This window comes from Malaclemys terrapin, chromosome 16 (assembly GCF_027887155.1).
Source record: "Malaclemys terrapin pileata isolate rMalTer1 chromosome 16, rMalTer1.hap1, whole genome shotgun sequence".
Taxonomy (NCBI): domain Eukaryota; kingdom Metazoa; phylum Chordata; order Testudines; family Emydidae; genus Malaclemys; species Malaclemys terrapin.
This window is the reverse complement of record NC_071520.1, coordinates 21239643-21264384: the sequence shown is the minus strand read 5'-3', so window position 1 is coordinate 21264384 and position 24742 is coordinate 21239643. Positions and strand designations below refer to the sequence as shown.

Here is a 24742-nt window from a genome sequence, read left to right as displayed (position 1 = left end):
TAGATGTGCTGTGTGATCCTTGGCCAGTCACTTCCCCTCTCTGTGCCTGTTTCCCCTCCTACCTGTTGTATTCTCTATTTAGATTGGATGTTCTTTGAGGCAGGGACAGTCACTCACTATGTGTTTGAACTGTGGCTAGCCTCATCTGGAGCCTCCAGGTGCTAGTGTAACATAGATAATAATCAGGTTAAACAAATGGTAGGAGCCAGAGTTATATTGTGTACTTCCTAACGGCCTGCTCTGGACTATTGGGCAAACAGGCCAATTGCCACATGGATTTATTTGGCTTCAATGGCAGAGTAATTTCAAGCTCCACTCAATTCCAGTATTTTCAGTGACCTTAGCAGGGGTGTAATATAGGAAATTCACTGTAATATTGTTATTTGTTAATAAACTATTACTTTAAAAATATTACCATACAAAAGATCGAGAGAACTTCCCAGCAGGGATGACTCTGACTTCCATGAAAATTTGTCTGTCCTTGTAAAATGAATCTTGGAACTCTTAATGGAAATCTGCCTTGAATTTTTACCAGGGGATGTAGAGGATGAATCAGTAATCAGATAATGTGGTCCTATTTATCTTTAGGCTTTCTTGAAAGCTGTTGAAGATTTTCTTTTGTTACCCAGCTGGATTGGCATATTGGAGGTAAGACACATGATTTAAGTTTGTAGATTAATTCAGGTGCCTATTGGATAGTAATAACATTGGTTGCATCTATTATCCTTCAGCTTGAGGTTTCCGGCAGTACGACTTATTTGCACTCTCATCTGTGCATCCAAAGTAAAGGTAGCAAATGTAAATTTTGTAATGGTTTGTTGAGAGTTAAAATAAGCTTCTGTGTTACTGCTCTGAGATATTCCATAAGGACTGGCAAAAAAGTATAAAAAATGAGGTTTACAAAGGAATGGGCAATGTCAGTGAAACAGGTATTTAACAAAGATAATTTCTACATGGAATTTAGCCTACTTGGCAGTTTCTTCTTGAAAGTGGTCATGTAAAAGAACTAACGTATCCCCTGCACGTGGATATTTATAGGACTTTTTAAAAGCATTTTTTTTCCATTTTAAATTATATCTTGTGCCTGGGAAGCCATCTCCATATTTACAAAATGGATACAGCACAGGCAACAATTCTTCCCGACTAACACTCTGGAAAAGATCACATTTGAACTAGGAGCTGAGAGGATACTTTCGTCTTCATTCCTGTGCAGTGCTTATTCTCAACTTTCCTTTTAGTTACACTGGAGTAAATCAATTCAGTGGTGTTATTCTGGATTTACACCAGTGAAAGTGAGAACAGAATTTGACCCATGTATGGTTTGAATAGCTCTGATACTTAGTTTCTCCTTCTGTGTATCTTGTTGCTATGGTGTCAGAACCAGTACTATGACATCACTGTATGTTGAAATGGAAATGATTGTAGTGTGTAACAAGTTGAGGATTATGGACAGAGCTTCAGATAATGTAAATCAGCATAGCTCCATTGATTCTGGCTATGTATAAGCTGAGAATCTGGCCACATGACTTTACTGAAATGTTAAGGGCCCACTCCTTCAGTCCTTGTTCATGTGTGTCATCACATGAGTAAAGACTATTCACCAGATTAAGAGTGTGCAGGATCTGACCTGTGGGTGTCGTTCTTTGCAGTGCAGAGAGGTGCTAATGGGAAGTGCTCCGGAGTTTCTCAGTGTTTGTCAGGATCAAGTTTTAAGGAGCCAGGAATGCGGGATTGGACCTTAAAAAGGGAGGAGGAGTGGATGGGCTGTGAGAAATCACGCTGTAGTTGAATCATAAATGGCTTTGGTGAAAGATGCGGAAAGTCAGTGGATTTAAGTTCTTAGTCTGAAACTTGGCAGCTTTCCCCAACATGAAAGCTTCTCTTGAAAGAAATAACCAAATGGATTTAATAAAATATGTTTTAAAAACTATATACTCACTCTGAGATATTGTATACCAAGCTTCAGCCTGGAAGGATGCCTTCCAGCCAAAATATACACTCCTTGAAAATTGGTATTTGTTAGGGGAGCGCTGATGGAACTCTAATGATGGCCAAGATATACTTACCACCATCATCAGATCAGGAGTTTATCTGCTTGTTGACTTAGACACCAGTTTCTGCCAGTCTTGATATATGGAAATAAGCATTTAAACCATTCCCCAAATAACTTCTTTAATGCAAGGCTTGATCATGCTTGATGGTGAACATCATCCATTCAACTGATGGCAATGAGAGTCAAGGTTCATTCAGCACCTCTCAGGAGATTCTCGGTACTTTGCAGGATCAGTCTCTGAGTGATATTAAATCATGCAGTATTTTTACTTTGTGTGGTCCTGAGAAGAGGAAATAGGATGCATCATTAACAGAAGCTGGGTACACTTATGTGATCAATAGGAACAGGATTTTAGACCAGCGCTTTGCTTTATTATTGAGATGCCTTCTTTTTTCAGACTGCTCCTGTTGTTGGAGGTTTAATCGAAACAATTGACAATGTGATGGTGCACATGGCCTGCAATCTGGGAGGAAACCCACTCGTTGTAACCGTTGACGGCTCATCAACTGTAGCAGGTAGGATGGAACAGCAAGACTCAGAATATGTCTACACTGCAATAAAAACCCAACAGCACTGAATCTCAGAGCCTGGGTCAGTTGACCCTGGTGTGTGGGGCTTGGGCTGCGGGGCTAAAAATTTGCAGTGTAGGTATTCGGGCTGGAACCTGGGCTCTGAGACTCACCCCCCTTTGCAGGGTTTCAGAGCCTGGGCTCCTGCTCGAGCCTGAATGACTACACTGCAATGTTATAGCCCCACAGTGCAAGCCCTGAGAGACTGTCAGCCAGGGCTTTGGAGCGGAGGCCGGAGCTGGAACACAGAGCAGTTCCGGAGCAGTGGAGCTGCAGGTTTTTGCCTGGAGCTGGAGCGGAGCCGGAGCACAGCTCCAAAGCCCTGCTGTCAGCTGACATTGGCCAGCTGTGGCCATGCTGCAGGCCTCTGATTGTACTATAGATCTATCTTCAGTTGCCTTCTAAACTGGCTGACTGTAATAACTACTTCTTCGCTGGCCGCTCCTAACTTGTCAGTGTGGGGAAGGAAGTTGAAATGGATTTTTTTTGTCTCTCTTTTAAACCAACAAATTGAATAAATTGCAGAAAGATGATTATACAGTTAGTTTAGAGAAAGGTAATCAGCTTGGCTCAACAATCTGGTTTCCTTTTACTATTGACTTTTTGGGGGCGCTGGGTGGGTTGGGGGGAGAATGTGAATGCTCCTGTATATTATTTCGGGATTTAGTTTAGTGATATGTGAACAGTTAAAGTTCTGCTTAAGCCTTTTTACACAAGCCTTTGAAGCTGTAAGTGTCTGAAAGCTACAAAATTTAAATTTGGGGACAAGAGAATGGAAGGGCAGGACAAACTTTCATCTATCTTACACCTATTGCAAGTCCTTCATGGAGTTGGCGGCTCTCTCATAATATATATATGTACAGCATCTACTGCAGTGGGGCCCTGATCTCAGTTGACCTTTAGGTGCTACAAAGAGCTGGATGAATAATTGATTTTTTTTCAGTTTGATGGAAATTCTGAAAAAATCAGAAAAATATTCAATTCAGGTTGAACTGAATTAGAATTTTTACAGAATTTTCAGTGAATCAGAAAAGTCTATTTCATGTCTGTTCCAGAACAGGGATTTGAGTCTGGGTCTCCCACATCCTGGTGAGTGCCCAAACCACTAGGCTAAAAGTTATAAGTGAGTGGTGGTAGGGGTGATGGCAGAAACACCACCACCATATCCTTATCCTCAACTTCCTGCCTGTTTTGTGAACGGCCAAAGCTATTAATGTCAAATTCACAAATAGTTGGGGGTTGACGAAAGCTGCATTTTTTTCATTGAATAAACTATTTGTCCAACACATTGCCCAGCTTTAGCTACAAATAATTGATTAGTTCTGGTATTCTTTCTTCCCTATTGCATTGTGAGCTACATAAGAAAAGAGAAGTCATGAATCACATGCAAATTGTCTCTTCCACCACACGGTCCTGGTCACTGACATTCTAAAATTGAGCAGTAAGATTCTAAAATAATGTCTTTAAAATGTCAGGGGGAAAAAAAGAGAGGTATCAATCAATTTTTCTTACCTCAGTGCCTCGTTAAGCTCAGTTTGTGCACACTGTCAAATGATCCATGGTATATTAACACCTCATATACTACTTTTTCCACTCATAAAGAAGTCAGAACTTCTTGAAAGCAATTTTATTCTTGATGGGAGTGTGGGATTACTCTCTTCCCCCCCACCCCCAAACAGCTGGGGTTTTAAAGTCAAGATTTGCAGTAGCTATTAAAAGAGCAAACTCTAGTTCTATGGTCAACTAGGTTGTAAACGTTATTGATTTTATCATATTTTTTGTTTTGGGTTATTGTACAGATTACTCTTTGGTCAAAATGCCTCCTCACACTTTGAATTTGTCTCACTACCGCTTCCCATCACAAGGACGGAGTTATATTTCTATCCCCAGTGAAGCTTTTCATAACAAAGGTAAGGGCAAGATTTGAAGGGAGGAGTAGAATGGTGGCAGCTAATCCTGACAATCACTCACTCCAGAAATGCTCTTGCATGGGGACAAGGGATTTTGGTTAGCTCTGCATTTTCAGTACTGTTTTAATGTTACTTCCTCTTGTTTTTAAAAACTCGAGTAATACAGCTAGGTCATATATATTACAACTATTTAATCTTGGCACTATTTTACATCAAGGCAACTTCAATTCCTGGAGCTAATGTTTTCTCTTTCTAACCGCCAGAACTGGTGGTTTTCCAAGGAATTCTAATATCAAATCAACTACTTACCTCAGTAAAGTATAAACTTATTCTGCATAGCATCTTTTGTGCTAACAGTTTCCCAAAACACCTGGTGGAATGAAAGAGTAAAGTTACAGAGCTAAATAGCAGAAGAAGGAAAGAGACAGGAATACCTATACAATAGGTATTGGAGAAAAGGCGAGAAGGCAAAATTCAACTGCAGATCTGAGTTTGGATTTTAATAACCTCGAGGTTTGGGGTTGGAAAGAAGTGAGGATCTTTTTTTGGGCCAAACACAACATGTGGCCAAATTTTTTTTTTAAACAAGACTGACCAAAATTAGGTTCCTACGTCCTGCCTCCAGCTGTGCAAGCAGAGCAGTGGCCCAGCACTCTTCCCTTATCCACTAGCATCCTAACTTTTTAAAGCTCATTTTGAGGCAGCAGTGTGCAAAATCTTTTCTCCCCGCCCTCTCTCCTCTTACTTCAGGGACTGAAATTTCAGGTGCTTTGTTCAAATGGGACCACTTGCCAAGCCCCTTCCCTCTGTTTGTTTCCCACTTCCTCCGTCATGGCGGAGTAGAACAAATGGAGCAAGCTGAAGGTGTGTTACAACAGGACTTAATCCAAAGCTCATTGAAGTAATTTTTCATTAATTTCTGTGGGGTTTGGATCAGGCCCTTAGCAATTAGACCACTCAGCAGTTCCTCAGAAGGGGACCTCTGCCAGGATTGTTTCAGGGAAAAGGGCTCAGAGTCTGGGTGGCCTGTTGGGACCTTAGCAAACCTTGAACCATCTGGGATTCCTCCAGAGACTTTTCTGCAAGGGCAGGTTGGTCCTCTTCAATACAGTGTACAAAATTAGTTACTTTATATAGCACAGTAGTTACTGAAGTATTTCCGCACCACATGTGAGTTACCTGATTTATGATCACAGCTTTGTTTCCTTGCACTGGCAGGGAGCTCATGCTTGCAATTTCTCTGTGAGTTCTGCGAAGCTTGAATTATTGAGAGCACAACGCAACTTGAAATAACAAAAATACCACATGAAAGGACCTTTCCCCATACCACTCACAGCTTTTTCCACCATGTGGCATTTTCTTATGGGACATTATTGTGTCCAGTGGTTTGGACTTAAATCCAAACTGTACAACCTTTAATTTGCGTCTTCTAGGGAGTTAGAAACCATCTAAAATCTTATTAACAGCATTTTCAACTAATAGGCCACATTGCTAGGCTGTTCAAATTATCCCACTTGAAGCAACTGACATTCTAAATACTTGGAACCCATCAGACCAAGACAATAAAGGACACTTGCATGGTTGACACTTGTAAAATGGACATCTGTCTTTTCACTAAAGTGTTGGAGAAGCTGTAAATACTTCATATGCAGACAGCAAACAAATAATAGAAACAAAAACTACTCATCTATGTTTATGAACTTAAGATGCCAGTGAATGTTGCTAGTAGTCAAGTAGTCCTTCTGATTACTCTAATCATCCTGGATGCTCTGGTATGTCACATGGCCACTCTCAGCTGCCTTTTGTTCTGAGGTGACTTTATAAAGGATGAATGATTAATTTAACAGTTTAACTCTATACTTTCATGGTGAGTCGATGTCAGGCTTCCTTTCACTATCCTGATATCTGTTCCAAACAGTGCACAGCAGACTGCAGATTTCTTTCTAATTTCTTTATGGGAGCAACTGGAATTCCCATTAAAGTAAAGGTGTGAAGGTTTGCAGAAGTCAGGATTCTAAATTAACATGGAGTTTCATACCTAGGTGAGGAAAGCGTCTCACTCAGGGCTGTCACACTGAAGTATAATCTCTCCTGTTGATTTTGTTCACAGCTTGGGTTACCATTGTGGGCCTTTTTTACCATAACATGCACCATTTCTTCCAGAACATCAACCCTATGGACACCAAGTAAGTATCCTACGCAGGGGCATCATTCAGAAAAGGCTGGGGGTGGGGAGGAGGGCAAAGTTGTGTCAGCATGGCTCTTCTGCCTCCCTGCTGAGGCCGTGGCTGCTTGTGGGGGGCTAGTGAGTTGGGGTCCCATCCTGGAGGAGGGCAGGGAGGTGGTGGGGAGAAGGGTGGAGGCAGGCACGGGTGTGTGTCTCCTCTATGGCTGGCCTGAGGCAGGGACTGGGACCCAGCTCGCTCTGCACTCAGCTCCAGCCCAGGCCACTGCTGCTGCTTCCTATCCAGCTGGTGGAGAGAGAGAGGGTGGCATAGCGAACAATCCCCCTGATCTTAGAACTGTCCATGCTGTAGTAGTGTTATGATGGCCTTAGTGGCATACTAAGCACAGATGGGCACAATTGTTCTTTACAACTGGTGTATCAGACATCATGGGCCTGGACACTGCTCCCCTTGTAGTTTAGCCATTGACTTTAGTCGTGGAATAAAGCCCTTTGTTAGACACGTGTTTCCTGCTGGGGATAAAACCTTTTCTTCCGTGATTTGTCTGTCTGTCTTCTAAACCTCTCCCGCTACATACTTGGCTGATCCATCAGAAATGTATATTGCAGATTCATATATTTAATCCTTGAATTAATGCCTTATATGGAACTTAAATTATGTTTCTTTTCTGCTGTCTCAAAAAAAAGGTGACATTTGTTTGTATTTAAATAATGCAGCAGTATATAACCTCTCTCTCTCTCCCCCAAAAGTGCTATGAATTTTAGTCCCATAAACCTGTAAACTAATTTTGCAATAATAAATCAGACAATACCTCAAAAGCCTTTTTGTTTTATACACTGTGCCAATGAAATCATTAGCAGATAAGTTCAAATAAACTAGGAGCAATATACATCTCAGAAAGCCAGTTTCCTAGGGAATTTTGCAAGGCAGTGCTTGTCAATCATTACATTTGCCTTTTAGGCTGGTCATTTTTTAAATCTCTGCTGATTAGGGCAGTGATTCTGTCTTTCCCATGCCAGGACTCCCTGCTACAGCAGAAGAAAGTTTCAGGACTCCAGCTTCAGTCTATTTCAGGGACTTCTTCCTATCTAGTCATATGCCAGGGAGGGGAGATTGCAACCTGCTAAAACCACTTGAACACCCCTAAATTAGGACCACTTATGATCATGCTGAAGCAATGTTAAAATGATCACAGAAGAATTGTATGATTTCCTACTCAGCTTAATTTTATAAAAAATAACATGCACCCTTCTTGCTGCAAAAAATAAATTAAATAAATAAAGGTAGTTTACTGGAGTGTGTGAAAGAATTATATCAGCAGCATGCAATACTTCTTACTGATATGAAGAAATAGAGGCAATAATTTGAGGGTTTAGCTTTTCAAGATGTATGTTCACTATAATTTACTAAGGGAAATAGACCATAATTTTAACCTCCCACATAGAGAGAGAGAGAGAATTAATGTAATCTTGACTCACAGGTCAAAGATTAGCAAGGATAAAGACAGTGTGTAAATACCTTCAGCCTACAATCACTGAGTTCCGAGGCATTTTCATGATTTCATCATCATCAGTCTTGGGCTCTGATCCTGCACAGGGATCTGGCCGCACAACAGGGCCAATTTTGCCATTTTTAAGAACATTGAGTAGTTCTATACTCCCATGTCTCAACTCCTGCAGAGAGAGAACATGACAATCCAGGACCCATTGTTACTCCCATTGAAGCATATAGAAGATTTGCCACTGATTTCAGTGGGAGAAGGATCAGCGCTGAACGCATAATTTTTAAGGAATGCTTGGTTTAAAAGTGGTCTCTAGGTTTCTAATATTAACCTGGGCTACCTGAAATATTTGCAGTGTATCTAGTATTACAGAATCATGTCTCTGGCATTCTAGATGGTTTGCCTGTCCAGAGGCCTGTTTTGAAACTTAATAATCCAAGGAATGCTGGCTTGGCAGTTTTCCTTTGTGGAACAAAGTATCAGATATCTGAGGAATGCTTGAAAAATAATAAGTGTGCAATTCTTTCTCCCTTGGTTTACTTTGGTGCGCTTTGCTATTGCACCTTTCTGGCTTAAGTCTCACCAAAATAATCTTTTCTAATGATGTTTTCCACAGAGTAGTTGTTTTAAAGACACACTTTAAGGATTCTTTAGCCTCAGACTACTTGGGCACCTATAATTTACAGTCTGTCTGGTTTCTTCTTCATGACAGAATTTCATTATCCTTGTGGCACATATCGACGTTTTTTTGCACTTTGTTGCCAGATGACTGTTCTATTTTCAGACCGTCTAACCAGAGCTCTCTGGAAGAGTCACTTTGGTTCTTTAAGAAGGGAATCAAAACCTAAAGAAGCTTTGAGCCTGACTTTGCTCTCAGTCCTACATTGGTGCAAATCTGGAGTAACCCATGGAAGTCAGACAGATTACAGGCTCTTCATCCTGTAACATACATTAGTATTAGACAGCGGTTCTGGGGAATGTGGCGTTATGGAGAGAAATGCCAGATTCTTATTTGTGTTTTAGTTTTTTTCACATGTATCCAGATTCATGAGAGAACTGCTCTGGGCCTTGTATTGCAGCATTACAAAATACTGAACTGAGTTAAATGATGGGATGTAATATGAGATGAACTAAAGCACTGGGTGTGAATATGTTTGAACACTGGGCAATTCAGCATACAAAAGTCCTGGATCCAAATATCCCCAGACTTTGGGAAGGCAAGCTCAAAATTCAGATACACATCTGGATCCAAACTTCACATTGTGAGCCCTTCTCTGAGTATAACTGTACATATTCTGAGGTGCAAATTCTGCCCTCTGTTGTATGCATGAAACTCCTACTGAGTGCAATGGGATCAGAAGTAATCCCTAATGATGCTAATATCATTTAGAGGTTATAGAACAGAGTTAGATCATATGTCCTACAAATCTAGATGAGTTTCTGTCTCAGTCAACCCAGCTGTGCAATTTGATGACATCAGTTAATGTCTGAAATGAACTCTTCTTAGGGGTTGGCTACACTTGCGAGTTACATTGCATTAAAGCAGTCCTGGGCGCCCTAGCTCACTACCCGTCCACACTGGCAAGGCACGTAGAGCGCTCTGACTGATTTTATTTTTATATTTATATAAATTTTATATATATATAATACAATCCAGCACAGAGAGAGACCAGTGGAGGAGGTAAGTAAGTTAAATGCTGAGCTGTGTAACTCAAAAAGAAATAAACGTGACTTAAATGTGTTCTGATCTTTGCTACACAGGGTCAGATCACCAGCTGTTGTAAATTGGCATAGTTTTATTGACTTCCATGGAGCTGTGCTGCTTTACATCAGCTGAGGGTCTGGCCTCCTCATTTTAAACTAAAAACCAGATTAATTCTTTGTTGTTACACTGAATTTGTAACTGGTTCAGAGGCAAGAGGCCACACTGATCCGTAGTGCAACTCCATTGATTTAACTTAAGTTAAACTAGGGATGAATTTGACCCAGCAGGTTTGCATTTTCAGCTCTTACTTTTCTTTAACAGGCAGAGACAGCATTTAATACACTGCTCACCAGACAGGGCTCCACCTCTGCAACTCAGCTAGGGTCCTTCAATTTGGACCTTCAGCCTATCCATGGAACTTGGCCCTAGCACATGGCCTAACTCACTGAATTCAGAGCAGCAGGCGCATATTGAAGGAGTAACTTTCTCCTGACCAAACTTAGATCAGCCCATAATAGTATGAACTACAAATGCTAAAATGCTCTTTTACCCACTTCCTGATATTTTTTGCTCTTCCTTTCCAAGGATCGCCGAGGCTGCTGCTTATAAAGGTTACATGATCTCTGCAATGAGCTATATTATTTCCCTGAAGGTGGAGCCACCACCAACCTTGTCTCATAATCTGTCAGGATCTCCTCTTATTACCATTCGGCTCACCCATAAATTGGTAAGTGAAAATGAAATTTCCAGTTTACACTCTTACCATGACTGATTGTTCCGATCTTTTTGCAGCTGTGGAGGTTTCTCTTCATTGATGATGTTGATATGGCTATGTTAGTGATGACTCAGCTGATATCTATGATTGCAAAATATGGTTTGCATTTTTCCCAACTGCCATATTTCAGGGACTGCATCTGTTTGTACAGTGCCACAAAAGACTGACTAGTGACCCCGTTGATGATAAGGTTAGGTAACAAGTATTGATTTGGATCCTTTGGGATATATTCTGTTTATGTATGTATGTAACTTACAAAAAGTGCCATATTTTATGAATCACTGCATACTCATTGAGAAAGGGGTATCTTTGTTTGTTAATGATCCAGTGGGTTTGTTTGTTCGTTCTTTCTTTCGCAGTGGCAATGTAGAGCAGTTTGTTCTGAAGGCAGAGGAGTTAGTGTGAAAAATGCAGTGAGCACTGACCTACTCAAGAAAGCACTGAATAATATTGTTATTAGAGAGAGGTGGAAAATGGAAAAATGTGAAAATTTCCATTTTCCCACATTTTTCATTGAGGCTTCCTTTAAATGGACATTTTTCAGCCAGACATAAATATAAGTTTTCCCCTCCCCCAGTTGCTCTGTTGTAGGTGCATGGGGTTAGAGAGAAAAAGTCTAAGAGCATGAATCTGAAAGTTATTTTGTTGTTGTTGTGTGTTTCTGAACAGAAAGTTCTGAATGATGTCCCCAGTGGCCTCTGAGAGACAGGCACTTCTGGGGTGAGGGCTCTGGCTGTTGGATTTAAAGAAATATGTCTTGCTTCATTCATTCAGATACCCTTGATACTTTAATATGACGATTCACAAACAGCCCATTAAATTGCCCTGCACTTTTTCTGTATTCCATTTGTTAGTCCTGGGGGAGGATCAAGATGCTAGTGCATGGATAGAATTGTTTCCTTTATCATTTGTTTCCTTTTCTGGTTTGACTGTTACACTCTGTATTCTGGGTTAACGGAGTTATCAATATCTAATCCAATATCTAATCCAATACACCGTTGTTTGCATGATAGTGAACTCTCATGTCAGTGATTATTTCAGGCAGAAGGAGTGAGCATACACATAAGACAGCGTTAGTGTACACATGTATATATTGGCAAGTAGCATTGAGGTGATAGGAGATACTTTACCAAAACCTCATTATGCACATGCATCTTTTTTGTATATGCAGTTTTCCTGAGCATGGCACTGACCTCTATTTTAAGGCTTATCTCCAATTGGCTGTACAGCTTTTTATTACAAGGATAGGTTAAACACTTTCGCACTGTGAGTCAGCTTCTGTAGCACAAAATTCATTGCTGGCCATTTGGATGCTGGGAACTGCTGGAATGAAAGGAGAACTGTTGGTTTGTACTTTGTGTAACACTGTGTTCGGGAATCTTTGTCACATGTGGGAATGAAGTCTCAGGATTTTTAGTGTCTTGTCTGTTTGGCAAATTATAGCAGCATGTTCAACTCTTTTGAGCTACAGGCCTCAACTCAGGCATGTGTCAATTTTGGAAGTTAGAGGACAGAGGGGGTTTCTTTTTATTGATGATAGAAACATGCCTCATCTGCCATTGGATAAAATAAGGAAGAAAGTTCCAGATCCAAAGGTGCTATAGTTAAAAGTTAAAGACTCTGAGAATTCAACTTTATGCCTTGATATCATATCTGGGAGTTGCTGAAAGGCTTTCATTGCTAAATCTTAGTACCAAGAGCGATGCATGAAGAATGAAAAGGTTTCTAAAATTCATCAGTAGAGCTGGGAGAAATTTTTCAGCCAAAACTTTTTTCAGCTGAGAAATGCAGATTCAGGTCAACTGAAACATTTTGTGAATATGGCTTGTATTCACCAAATAGTTTTGATTTAAAAAACAAACCAACTGAAAAAATCAAAATATTTAATTTTGAAAATTTTGAAATGCAGTGTTTTTGATTTTTTGATTTTTTTTTTTTATTCAATTCAAAGTGCATTTTAGGTTTGAGTTTTACCATGATTTTATTTTTATTTTAAAAAACATACCCCAAAACGAAATCAAGCATTTCAAATGACTAAGCAATCATTTGTAAGCACCTAGATGTTAATAGGGTTCTATGTAATAGCCAGCATGGATTTGTCAAAAACAAATCATGCCAAACCAACCTAATTTCCTCCTTTGACAGACTTAATGGCCTAGTGGATAGGAAGAAACAAGTAGATGTGATCTATTTTGGTTTCAGTAAGGCTTTTGATACAGTGCCACATGACACTCTCATAAGCAAACTACAGAAATGTGGTCTGGATGAAATTACTATAAGGTGGGTACACAACTGGTTGAAAAAACATACTCAAAGAGTAGTTATCAATGGTTTGCTGTCAAACTGGGAGGGTGTATCTAGAGGAATCCTGCAGGGGTCAGTCCTGGTTCCACTACTATTTAATATTTTCACTGGAGTGCATAATGGAGTGGAGAGTAGAGTTATAAAATCTGTGGATGACACCAAGCTGGGAGAGGTTGCAGGCACTTTGGAGAACAGGATTAGAATTCAAAACAACCTTGACAAATTGGAGAACTGGTTTTAAATCAACAAGATGAAATTCAGTAAAGATAAGTGCAAAGTACTACACATAGGAAGGAAAAAAAATCAAATGCCCAATTACAAAATGGGGAATAACTGGGTAGGTGGTAGTACTGCTGAAAAGGATTTGAGGGTTATAGTGGAACACAAATTGAATATGAGTCAACAGTGTGATGCAGTTGCAAAAAAGGCTAATGTCGTTCTGGGATGTATTAACAGAAGTGTTTGTATATAAGACGTGGGAGGTGATGTATCCTGCTCTACATGGCACTGGTGAGGCCTCAGCTGGAGTAGTGTGTCCAATTCTGGTCCCCACACTTTAGGAACGATGTGAACAAATTGGAGAGATTCCAGAGGAGAGCAACAAAAATGATAAAAGGTTTAGAAAACCTGACTTATGAGGAAAGGTTAAAAAAACTGGGCATGTTCAGGGCCGGTGCAACCCATTAGGCGACCTAGGTGGTCGCCTAGGGCGCTAATGTTTGGGGGGCTGGATCTTCGGCCGCCCTGATCGTCAGCGGCATTTCGGGGGCGGGACCTTCCGCTGCCTCTGTCGGGGGGTGGCATTTCGGGGGCGGGACCTTCCGCCGCCGCCTCTGTCGGGGCCAGCATTTCGGGGGCGGGACCTTCCGCCGCCTAGGGCGGCAAAAAGGCTGGCAGCGCTCCTGGGCATGTTTAATCTTAAGAAAATTCAGCGAAGGACGTGATAACGGTCTTCAGATATGTTAAATATGTTATAAAGAGGACAGGGGTCAATTGTCCTCTATGTCCACTGAAGGTAGGACAAACAGTAATGGGCTTAATTGGTAGCAAGAGAGATTTAGGTTAGATATTAGGAAATACTTTGTAACTATAAGGGTAGTTAGTCTCTGGAACAGGCTTCCAAAGGAGGCTATGGAATCCCCATCACTGGTGGTTTTTAAAAACCAGTTAGACAAACAGCTGTCAGGGATGGTCTAGATTTACTTGGTCCTGCCTCAAGATTTTGAGATTGGACCCCAAACTAATTTTTTTCCAACTTCAATGAAAACATTGAAGCAAAAATTTGTTTTTCTGTGAACCCAAAATGATTGATTTTATTTTATTTTATTTTTATTTATTTATTTATTGTTCAGCCACCAAACTAAAAAATCAATTACTCACACAGGTCTAATTGTCGGTTTCATGGAGTACCCGTGGAGGCAACTAGACTGATCTCTTGCTTGTCTCTTTTTGACAAGCTTATGAACAGAGAGATTTTCAATGCATTACAGCTGGGAGAGATAAATCTGCTCCATTGGATTGTTTGTGATTGACTCTTAATACTATATCAAATTTACACAGTTTGCAAACAAAAAGTTGTTGGTTAGTTTTATCTGCCAGCATGGCAAATTTAACGAGGGATCAGAATGCTATTGAGTGACCCCTGAATGGCTTCTAGCGGAGCTGTGAATGGCAGGTCAGGTATTCTCATGATGCATTAGCTCTGAAGATGACTGTTGGGGAATATCAGTGTAGAAATATCCGGTCCTTTCCTCCCACCCCTCACGACTTCTTTAGATTTGAGGCAAGTATGAAAATATTTACATATTTGTTGTAAACTGACCCATTCCCAATCCCAGACAATCCAATGGAGCATATGTGTCTGACCCTACTGTAATGCTTTTACCTTATTCAATCTATATGTTCTAAGTTTTACAAAATGCCTTTATACCATCATTTTCAAAATCTATCTGTTCATATGGTTGTTGAAAAAAGAGAGAGAGATCAGTCCAGTGGCCTCCATGGGTTTCAGTCTTGGCTTCCAAAGAGAATTTCTTATTATAGATTCAATGAAACCCAAAGGGAGACAGGGCTGGAAAGAATATAATAGTTTGGTTTGGGTGGGGTTCAGATTTGAAGTTCTGAGTAAATTTGAACATTGGGCACAGCCCAAACTGAGGAGAGATTATGCATGTCATTCCTCATTACCCCAACATCATACGTGATATTCCGAGCTCCAAAAACCGTAAAATAACAAAACCAGTTTCAAATACTCGCCCTCTGTGTGACCCTATCACTGCATATTCTGAAGTATAGCAACTGCTCTCATGCCTCTTGGTTTCTTTTAAGATAAGAGTATTACTTTTGCTGTAGTTCTCTTCAATATCTAAATTAGAACTGTCATGTCTAATTTGAATTAAGGTTGTCACCTATTAAGATTTGGACCTGAGTACTTTGTTCTACTGGGGGGAAGGTCTGTATCTTGGATCTAAATGCAGGCGAGAAAAAAGGAGAAGGGAGAAATAAGAAAATAGGGGAAGAAGAAGAGGTTAGAGGTGGAGGGAAGGGATATTACCCATTTTTTTTCACCAGTTTGGACCCTGTGTGTAAATTGACACCACTGCTATATTTGGCTCTTAACCGTTCCTGGAAATTTGGCCCTTAGTTTAGACTTCCCTGGAAGTTTTACTCTCCATCATGGCAATTAAAAACACTCTGTCAACATTCCAGTCACACAAAGATGCCCTCCACATTTGTCCACCTGGTGAGAAAAGGACCTGGTCAGGAAGGTTTCTTCACTTGAAATTTCTGGCCTTTATCTTCACATGGTAAACATTGTGGGAATTTGTCAAGAATGAACAAAGAGAAAGCAGGGTGAACAGGTGACTCCTCTCTCTTCTCAAAAACTCTGGATCAAAATTTCTCATCTCCTAGCAGGGGTGTTGGAGCTAGGGATGCTGGGGGAGTGGCAGCACCCCCTGGCTTGAAATGGTTTCTATCATATACAGGGTTTACAGTTTTGCTCAATGGCTTTCAACACCCACACTATAAAAATTGTTCCAATGCCACTGCCTCCTAGCTGGCTAATATGGGAGGAAACATCTGATGCCAAGTGAATCAGGTGAATAAAATCCACCTGCTTTTCTAAGTTACTTAAATTTTATTCAGAAATTTCCAGCTGGAGAAAAATTTCCTAACTGGACAGTAAATCATGGGGTTTCTCTCCCCCTCTAGTGCTCTCCCCTGCTGATGGGTGTCCTATAGTACCTCTTGTTAACATTGCCTTCCCCCCACCATGTTCTGATGTCCCCCTCATTGCAATGAACAATGCTGACAACACAGCCCCAAAACAAAGACTAGTTTAATGCTGCATCCCACTCTCTCGCTTTGTTAATTACAGTATAGTGAAAATGGTTGCTTGCTCAGAAGACTAACAAAGCTGTGACACACAACCACTCGTTCTGTCCTTGAACCTCCAGGAAATTTCTAGTTAGGATGGTTTTTGAGCTTCTTTCACATTTGATATAACAGCAGCTCAAAACTAGCTAATCAGGTTCCTGGGAGCTTAGTTATGGGAACCTCTTGCAACTAAAATGATGTTTAACTCTGCTAGATATGACAATGAAGTTTTGTGCAAAAACATTTTGATCCTGTGAAGCTTGTGGTGAAATGGAAAGCAAACTTTTTCCTGTCTTTGGACATGCATAGTTTTTCTTTCTCTTGTGGATGAGTTTCATTGTTTTGTTTTGGTTTTATTATAATAGTTGTGACTGGTGATCACATGGTAGGTCCTCCAGGGTCAAAGTAACCATGGAGAAATCTTACAAATCCAGGTGCAATAATGCAGAGCTTAACTATATGCACTGTTTTGTCTTGGATTTCCCCTTCACAGTATTAAATTCAGCTGAACCTGAGACTCAGGGTTAAATGACATGAACTACAATTGATTAAAAACCCATTGTGAACCAAACCCGGCAAGAATCACATAACTCTACTCAATGCCGCGCTCCCTTTAAGGCTTCCCTTAAAAACTCATCCAAACTTGGAGGAAATGTGTGGACACATGAAACTTTGCTACTTCTATAGTTCAAAGCGTGCTGCTGCTGCTTCCAGTGTGATAAATGCATAATTTTTTCACTCTGTGTGTGAATAAGTTTAAGGCCAACTTTCTAAGTTTTAGAGGCAGAAAAAAAACCTTGGGTACAAGTTTCAAAAGGAGTCCCAGAACAGTTTAAATCTTTTGTGGGCAAAGTATTGTAGTTTTGCAGGACAAGAGAGAAGATCTTTTTGTAACTTAATAACTGGGATTTCCAGCTGGATTTTAAAAGTTGCTTAGGATATCTGGATGGCCAGTTCCCATTCATTTCTAATGGGAGATGGGTTTCAAACCCTTTAGGCAACTTTGATGTTCTCTGCCTTACTCTATGTATACAGAAATCAGGATCTATTGTTTCCCTCTTCTGATTGGTCCAGAATTGAGTTTTCATTATTTGACAGTGAAACTTTTTGCTTCCCTGGGCAGGGGAGCTGAGGCATCCCTAGAGTTTGGTTGCACACAAAATAAAATACATTCACATTGGAACTTTGTCCTGTTCTTTCAGTCTCAGGATGATTCAATATTGAAACAGCTCATTCTTAGGGGAAGTACTAGCTGCTTTGAACTTTTATCAGTGATGTCTGAAATCCAACTGGAAAAAGTGATCTATAGATTCAACAATCAATACAGTCTGTTTTTTAAAAAAGAGACTTTAACTGAAAATAGGGGATAGCTGACTAGTTTTGAGTGTATCCTTAAGGCCTGTTAAATATCCTCTACAGTGCAGAATTATAGGTTCGATTGTGCCTTTAGGCACAGTCTTGGGCAGAGGAAAGGTGTGTAAGTTGCAGCATCCCTGGGATAGCCTTGGGTGTGACACAGAGACTCTCACTTGCTTCTTCCTTGTTCCCAGTACTAGTAATTTATTGTTGTCTATACCACTAATAAACTAGTGCCTGCCTCCACCCATGCACTAGCTCGGCTATTCTGGGCAGCAATTGAGGGGGTGGAGTGCAAACTCTGCCAACTCTCTGCCCACCTGGAGTGAACAGGTGAGTAGCTCCACGTGCTTGTACAGGCCTCCATCCAAGGTTCTTGTTCCCTCTTTCTACCCTGCCTGGATATGTAGCCTGACTCTCAATGTGGCCCATATTCAGAACTAAATAACTGGATATTCAATGCTTCTCAAATTAAAACCAAACATCATCCAGTATGCTCTCTTGATGTGGTCTTTCTGGAATCTAAACTCCATATATTTGGTGGCTAGTATTTCTGTATACCTACTGATATTTTTTTTTATGACCACTTGCAACTGATCTGGTGTGATTCTAGAAGCTATACAAAGAAATTCAATCTGTGTCACTTCTATGTAAATGGCAGAAAACATATGCTGCATAAAAGCAAGGCCGAATTGCCAGTGTTTAATGTGAAGAACAAATTTATTTATTTGCATGAATGAGAGTTTTACAGGAGTAAATTGGCTCAAAATGTAAAGGATTTTTGTGGTAGTAGTGCAATAGCTCGGTGGATCAGGTGACTGGTCATGGGATATGAATAGGAGGGACAATCTAGAGCAGTATTTCTCAGTCAGTCACTCACGACCTCCAGGGGGTTCACAAAAGGCAATCAGTGGGAACAGAAGGCATTGAAAATCTGGTTTAGTGGATGAAGCACTATACTGGGAGTTGGGAGGCCTGGGTTAAATTCCTAGCTCTGTTACAGGGTTCCTTTGTGATCTTGGGTAAATCACTTAATCTACCCTGTGCCTCAGTTCCTCATCTGTAAAACGGCGATCAGGCGAGTGTGTTGAGGATGAAATCTGTTAGTCATTGGGAGGTGCTCAAATACTATGGTGATGAGCGGAGGCCACTCTAGCTATAGGCAGACTAGGCAGCTGCTTTGGGAAGCAGATTTCTGAGAATGGCAGATTGGAGGGGTTGGCCGGGGATGAGGAGTAGCTGCCAGCTGGTGCTCTGAGGAGCAGGACGCGGTCCCCAGCCTTGCTGTCAGGGAAGTGCTCCGACCCACTCCCCAGCTGCTCATCACCCCCCGGTGTGGGTAAGATCACAACTGCAACCGTGGCTCAGATGCTGGGTGGCTTGGGCTGGTCCTGGTAGCAACGCAAGGGCTGCCAGGACTTCGGCCACAAGTGCAGTGATCCACCAGGCTCCATGCCAGTGCCCAGCCTGCACCTACTGCTCCGTATCTGGCCCCCATAGACTCTGGTACCCAGGCCCTGCTCCAGCTGTTTGAACACCACCACATCTGGGCTGTAGAGGTGTTGCCACTGTGTGGATGAGGAGCTCATCTGGAAAGGTGAGGGGGTTTCTGGGGGCCAGGCGGGGGATGTAGGGTGCAGGGGGGCATGGCAAGGAGTGTAGGCTGGGCTGAGAGTCTGGAGGGCAGGGGCTGGGAGTTGCGGGGGGGGGGGGGTCAGGTGTGATCAGTAAATTGAAAATTATTATTGATGTCAACATTTTCCTCACAGAAAACATGAAATTCAGTGAAAACTACATTTTCTAATGGGAAGATTTTTCAATAGAAAAATTTCAACCAGTTCTAATTAAAACATTTTAGGTTCAGCGTACATATGCAACTTCCTTTTTGCTTTCATTTTGGATAAGAGGACTTGCTTATATTCAATTTGAGACTATGATCATTTCTATTTAAAATACATAATAAAATCAGACTAGATGTGAAATGTTTGCAAGTGAATTCAATCAAGCTGCAATATGAGATCTAGGCAATGGAGATATGTACTCGTTGTCTGCTCTGCCATTTGCCATGGGCTTCTATTTTTCTGCTTTTGATGTGAACTCACCAGAAAGCTAGGGACCACTGAGCAATGGATAGCTTTGAACTGACCCAAACACCTCTGCTTATCGTTTGATATAGAATCAAAATCCTGTGAGTAATCTTTGGAAGCAAAGAAATAGAGCAGCTAGAATTATAGTGACTGCTCACCCCTAGAGAGAGAGATCCATGGCAAAGAATTGTGGATAAAAGATGCAAGAGACTCTGCTGGACTGAGCTAGCTGATATACTTTTAACTCAATAAAAAGAGCACTTGCCTTGAAGAGAGCATGGCCCAGGGAATAGTATCTCTGCTGACTTTTCTGTGGAAATTAATTAGCATGCATGCCTGTTTTTAAGGAATGGATGAATGGATTGTGCTTTCTAATGATGCATATGTAAAGACAATGGGACAAATTCTGTTCTCATTTGCACTAGTGTAATATCAGTGGAATTACTCTGAATTTACCCAAGTAAAGGGTTGTGGTGTGTCTCTTCAAGCTCTCAGGCTGTACCAACCGAGGGCTAGCTTCCACAGATCTTACTCCTGTTACATAGCACTTTGTTCCCGGAGTGGTCCCCTTGACTTCAATAGGGCAACTCATGGAATTAAGGTACAATTCAATATGGGCAAGAATATCAGAAGTCCGCTGCAAATAACTAAGTTAAAGGTCATTGTGGGTTTTTTTTTTTTTAAGTATGCATCCTGTTTTAAAGGATAAAACCCAAGGCATTTTTATAACTCTGTGAGTAATCATAATGGTTAGAGCAAGGATATAAAAACTGGCTTTGAAACATATCGCATTCATTAAAATACTACTTACTTTCTTGTAATGCTGAAAAACACATTTGAAGTGGCTGCCAATGACATTGTTATAGCTGCATGTTGGTTCTACAGCATGTTCCCCACATAACAGAAAGAAAAGTGGAGTAGAAAAATAAGGAGAAAAAGGTAGCATGAAAAACAGTTGTTCTCACTAAAGGTTCAACTGTGGGACTGGATTCTTTATTCCATTTACTCGGATTTGGATCCGTACTAATGCCATTGAAGTCTGTGGGGTCACAGCCCTGTAAAACTGGGCTAAGAGAAAGGAGAATCAGGCCCACTGTATTTATTTTAGTGATACTGGAAAGGTTACTCGGATTTGGATCCGTACTAATGCCATTGAAGTCTGTGGGGTCACAGCCCTGTAAAACTGGGCTAAGAGAAAGGAGAATCAGGCCCACTGTATTTATTTTAGTGATACTGGAAAGGTTACTGAAAAGCTTTTATCCTTGCTTTCCAGTGGGTATAGGAAAAATGCCAGTCGCTGAGATGTATAAAAAGAGCAAGGAGGGAAATAAAATGCACCTATTTTAGGGTACAGTTACAGTAGTGAATAATCTTTGCAAGAAGTAGAGCCTTTTGAACTATGGCCGAATGGAATGATTAATATGCAAAAAGCAGACAATAATTAAAGCTTCCAAGTTTATTTGAAAATTGCACACACATTTCTGAGTTTTTTGGAAGTGGGTGTCTTTCTTTTTCTGTTTGAATGCAAGCATTTTCACATGAGAGAATGGAGGACAACGCAAAGCCAGTCTGCAGCAACTAGATAGGAGCACTGGAGATACTTAACTATAAAGTACTCATTCCCTCCTGTAGAAGAACTGGGCAAAATCCTGCTTCTACATTGAAGAGCTGTATAGGATACAGGGACAGGGGAATTGAATGGAGGGCAGGGGGTTGAATGGTGGGGAAGGGGGTCAAATGGCGGGCAGTGGGCATGCACAAAGAAGGGACCAGAGTCGTCTTGATGGTGCAGTGCAGGATGGCTTAGAGAGGTTATGGGGAAATTGTGCTGCAAAACATACCTTACTGCAATAGGCACAAATTCTGGAGCGTGTACCGTTGGTGGGGGGACCTAGATACACGTGCAGCCTGACAGACCATGCACTTTTCAGCCAGGGAGAATCAGTGGGTGCAATAGCTGGACCCTTTTCCTTTTCCTCAAAGGAGCCATATGGGTGTCTTGCTTTGCTGCTGTGGAGGTATGTTGGGAAGGGGAGGCTCCCTGTTCCTTCTCATCCCTCAACATTGCTGTGCGACACAAAGAGGAACAATGGTCCAGTATTCAGTGTGTGCAAACTTAGGAATTGGGAGACCTAGGGTCAATTCCCTGCTCTGACACAGGCTTTCCATGTGACCTTGGGCAAGTCACTTACTCTCTCTCTCTCTCTCTGCCTCAGTTCCCCATCTGTAAAATGGGGATAATAGCACTGCCCTGTGAGAATAAATATTAAAAATTATTATTAAAGATTGTGAGATACCCAGATATTACGGTAAACGGAGGCCAGACAAGTACCGTAGATAGATAAATGGAGCAGGATTTAGTCCATTGCATTAAGGCAGACACCACTGACGTGTATTACATTTCCTGCATACAGACTATAAGATATGGCATTAGCTAGACAGGATTTGTCTTGCATAATGCTCATGGACTGACAGCTGGATTCTTGAGGAAGGGTTATCAATTTTCGGCCAGCTTGATTAACAAGTGAAACTTTTTTTGATTGAATGTAGCTTTTTAAATAAACAGAAATTTTCATTAAAAATTGTCCATTTTCATCCAAAAAAATGGGAAAAAAAATTCTTGGCCAGCTCTTGTTACCAGCACCAGGATCTCTATGGGCAAGATGTCTACAATGATTGTACTTACAGTAGTATTATATCAAATTGTTTTAATTGTCAGTGTTCTAATATCAAAGACTGTTTCTTGTGTGCTGAACACTGCCCTGAAACCAGTGTTCCATTATAACTTTTTTCATGCTCTTTACTTTTTCTCTTATGGAAGTATTTGAATTAGCAGGCTCAGGCATGGGTCAACTGTTTGGGATGAAATAATGTCCAAACCTTTTCCCAGAACTCAAATTGAACTTTCTCTGAACTCACAAATGTGAGTAACTTAAAAAATATATTCCCACCCCCCATCCTCTCATTCTCACTCATTTTGGGGCATCTGAGTCCCATTCAGGACTGGTAGCTGGCAAACCAGAGTTCTGTGGCTGGCACAGCCATTATCTCACTGTACCATCTTGGGCAAGTCACTTCACTGCTCCATGCCTCAGTTTCCCTATCTGTGAAATGGAGAACATGATACTTATCCACTTTCATAAGACGATTTAATAGCTGTTTGTGAATAGTATTTCTCATAAGAGACATGCCTGTCATGCAGAGTTTGGGGCTATTTAAATCTGTGGGGTTTTGCTGAGCCCTGTCTCTGTTTCTGACAGCACTGTGTCATCTAAACACTAAATGTAAGGGGTTCTCTTTTAGTGATCTTCCTTTCACTCCCACTGCTTCAAACAAGATTCATGGGGGAATAGAGACTGGAAATAAATGTTTTGCTAATCTTGGCTTGCGTCACCAGACACACTCATGCTGTTCTGTTACAGTTCTATTATTTAGCTCCTTCACTGCTGGTGAGCTTTTGAGTTCCTTTAAAAAAATTTAATTTATTCTACTGAATCAGTGTGGTTTTTTTTCATTGCGCAGAGCCTGCCAGTCAAAATACACCCACACAAGAAGCTAGCTGAGCTTTCTCCACATATGCAGAATTTTTTTCCCTTTTGTGGAGCAAATCTTCGTCATCTGACAAACTAACAAGCAGGGGCTGTTGTGCCAAAAAACAATGTTCATTGATTCCATCAGCTCTGGCAGTTAGTACAGTCTGTAAATGTAGAATATTTAATGCAAAACTGGATTTTCCTCTAAATTTTTCAACAGCATAATATTATAACTGTCTGATGAGTCAAGATACTGGTGGAATTGAGGTTATATTTCCAAAGAGGTTGTTGTTTAAGGATAGGTCTACAAAACAAAGGAAAACCTATGGCTGGCCTCCCATCCCACAGGTTCTAGAGTTTGGGTTCCAGCCCAAGTCTGGAAGTCTACACAGCAATGAAACAGCCCTGCCGCCCGAGTCCTGCGAGCCTGAGTTGGCAGGCATGGGCCAGCCACGGATTTTTCTTTGCTGTGTAGACACACCCTAAAGAGGTTAATTTAGAAACCTGAACATTTCCTGGCCATCAAGGAAAATATATACAACTGAGATCAAGGATGATATAGGGAAATAAACTGCAAGATCCGCTGGTTTGCATCTAGCCAAGGTTGGTTATGACTGGTTATGATCACCTGATGACTTGTTTGTGGCTTATGTGACTTGAGTTGGTGGTCCTAGGGGACTGATGCCCACAACAAACCCGCCACTGCAACTGCTATGAATTGACACACGTTGGCAATCTTAGTCGAAAGTCCAGGGCCAGTTTCTCAGCTGGTGTTGAGCATCATGACTCCATTTGTGTAAGGTTATCCATTTACTTCAATAGCGCTATGGTGACACATTCCGTTCTGGCCCTAAATATTGAATGGACATAGAGTAGAAGGATGGGGGCAGATGATAATCCTTTAGGCTTTGCAAAACTACTAGGATTGTTTGGAAAAGCTTTGGAATGCACAGAACATTTTTGAATGAAGCATTTTCCACCTCAATTCAAACAATTTTTCGTTTAAAGAAAAAAACATTTTTCTTAATGAGTGGAAGCCCATGCTATGAACGCAACTCAGAAAACCTTGTTGTGCAAGCAATTCTTGGGATGGCCAGCCAAATGAAATAAAAAGAAGTATACAGCTGCCATAACTTTCATTTTATTCAGGATTGATGTGCCCAACTCATGTGGCTCCGCCACCTTTAAATGTCATCATGCGATGACTCAGTAGTGTCACCTGTCTATCCCACTGTCATAGAATCATAGAACCATATGGTTAGAAGGCATTGCAAGGGTCATCTAGTCTAACCCCCTGCCAAGATACAGGATTTATTGTATCTAAATACAGATGGCTATCCAGACTCTCTTTGAAAACCTCCAGTGGAAGGAGTTTCCACAAATTC

General features: G+C 41.1%; 1 protein-coding gene across 2 annotated transcripts in view; it reads left to right on the top strand.

The window, feature by feature from the left end:
- Positions 1 to 24742, top strand: part of ADGRD1 (adhesion G protein-coupled receptor D1) — a 251438-nt gene that overhangs the window by 34603 nt on the left and 192093 nt on the right. For both annotated transcript variants that reach the window (XM_054006447.1, XM_054006445.1), the window contains 5 exons: positions 589 to 648; positions 2451 to 2568; positions 4422 to 4532; positions 6643 to 6718; positions 10510 to 10651. In XM_054006447.1, coding sequence (XP_053862422.1) covers positions 589 to 648; positions 2451 to 2568; positions 4422 to 4532; positions 6643 to 6718; positions 10510 to 10651 — 507 coding nt within the window. The remainder of the gene's footprint in view (positions 1 to 588; positions 649 to 2450; positions 2569 to 4421; positions 4533 to 6642; positions 6719 to 10509; positions 10652 to 24742) is intronic.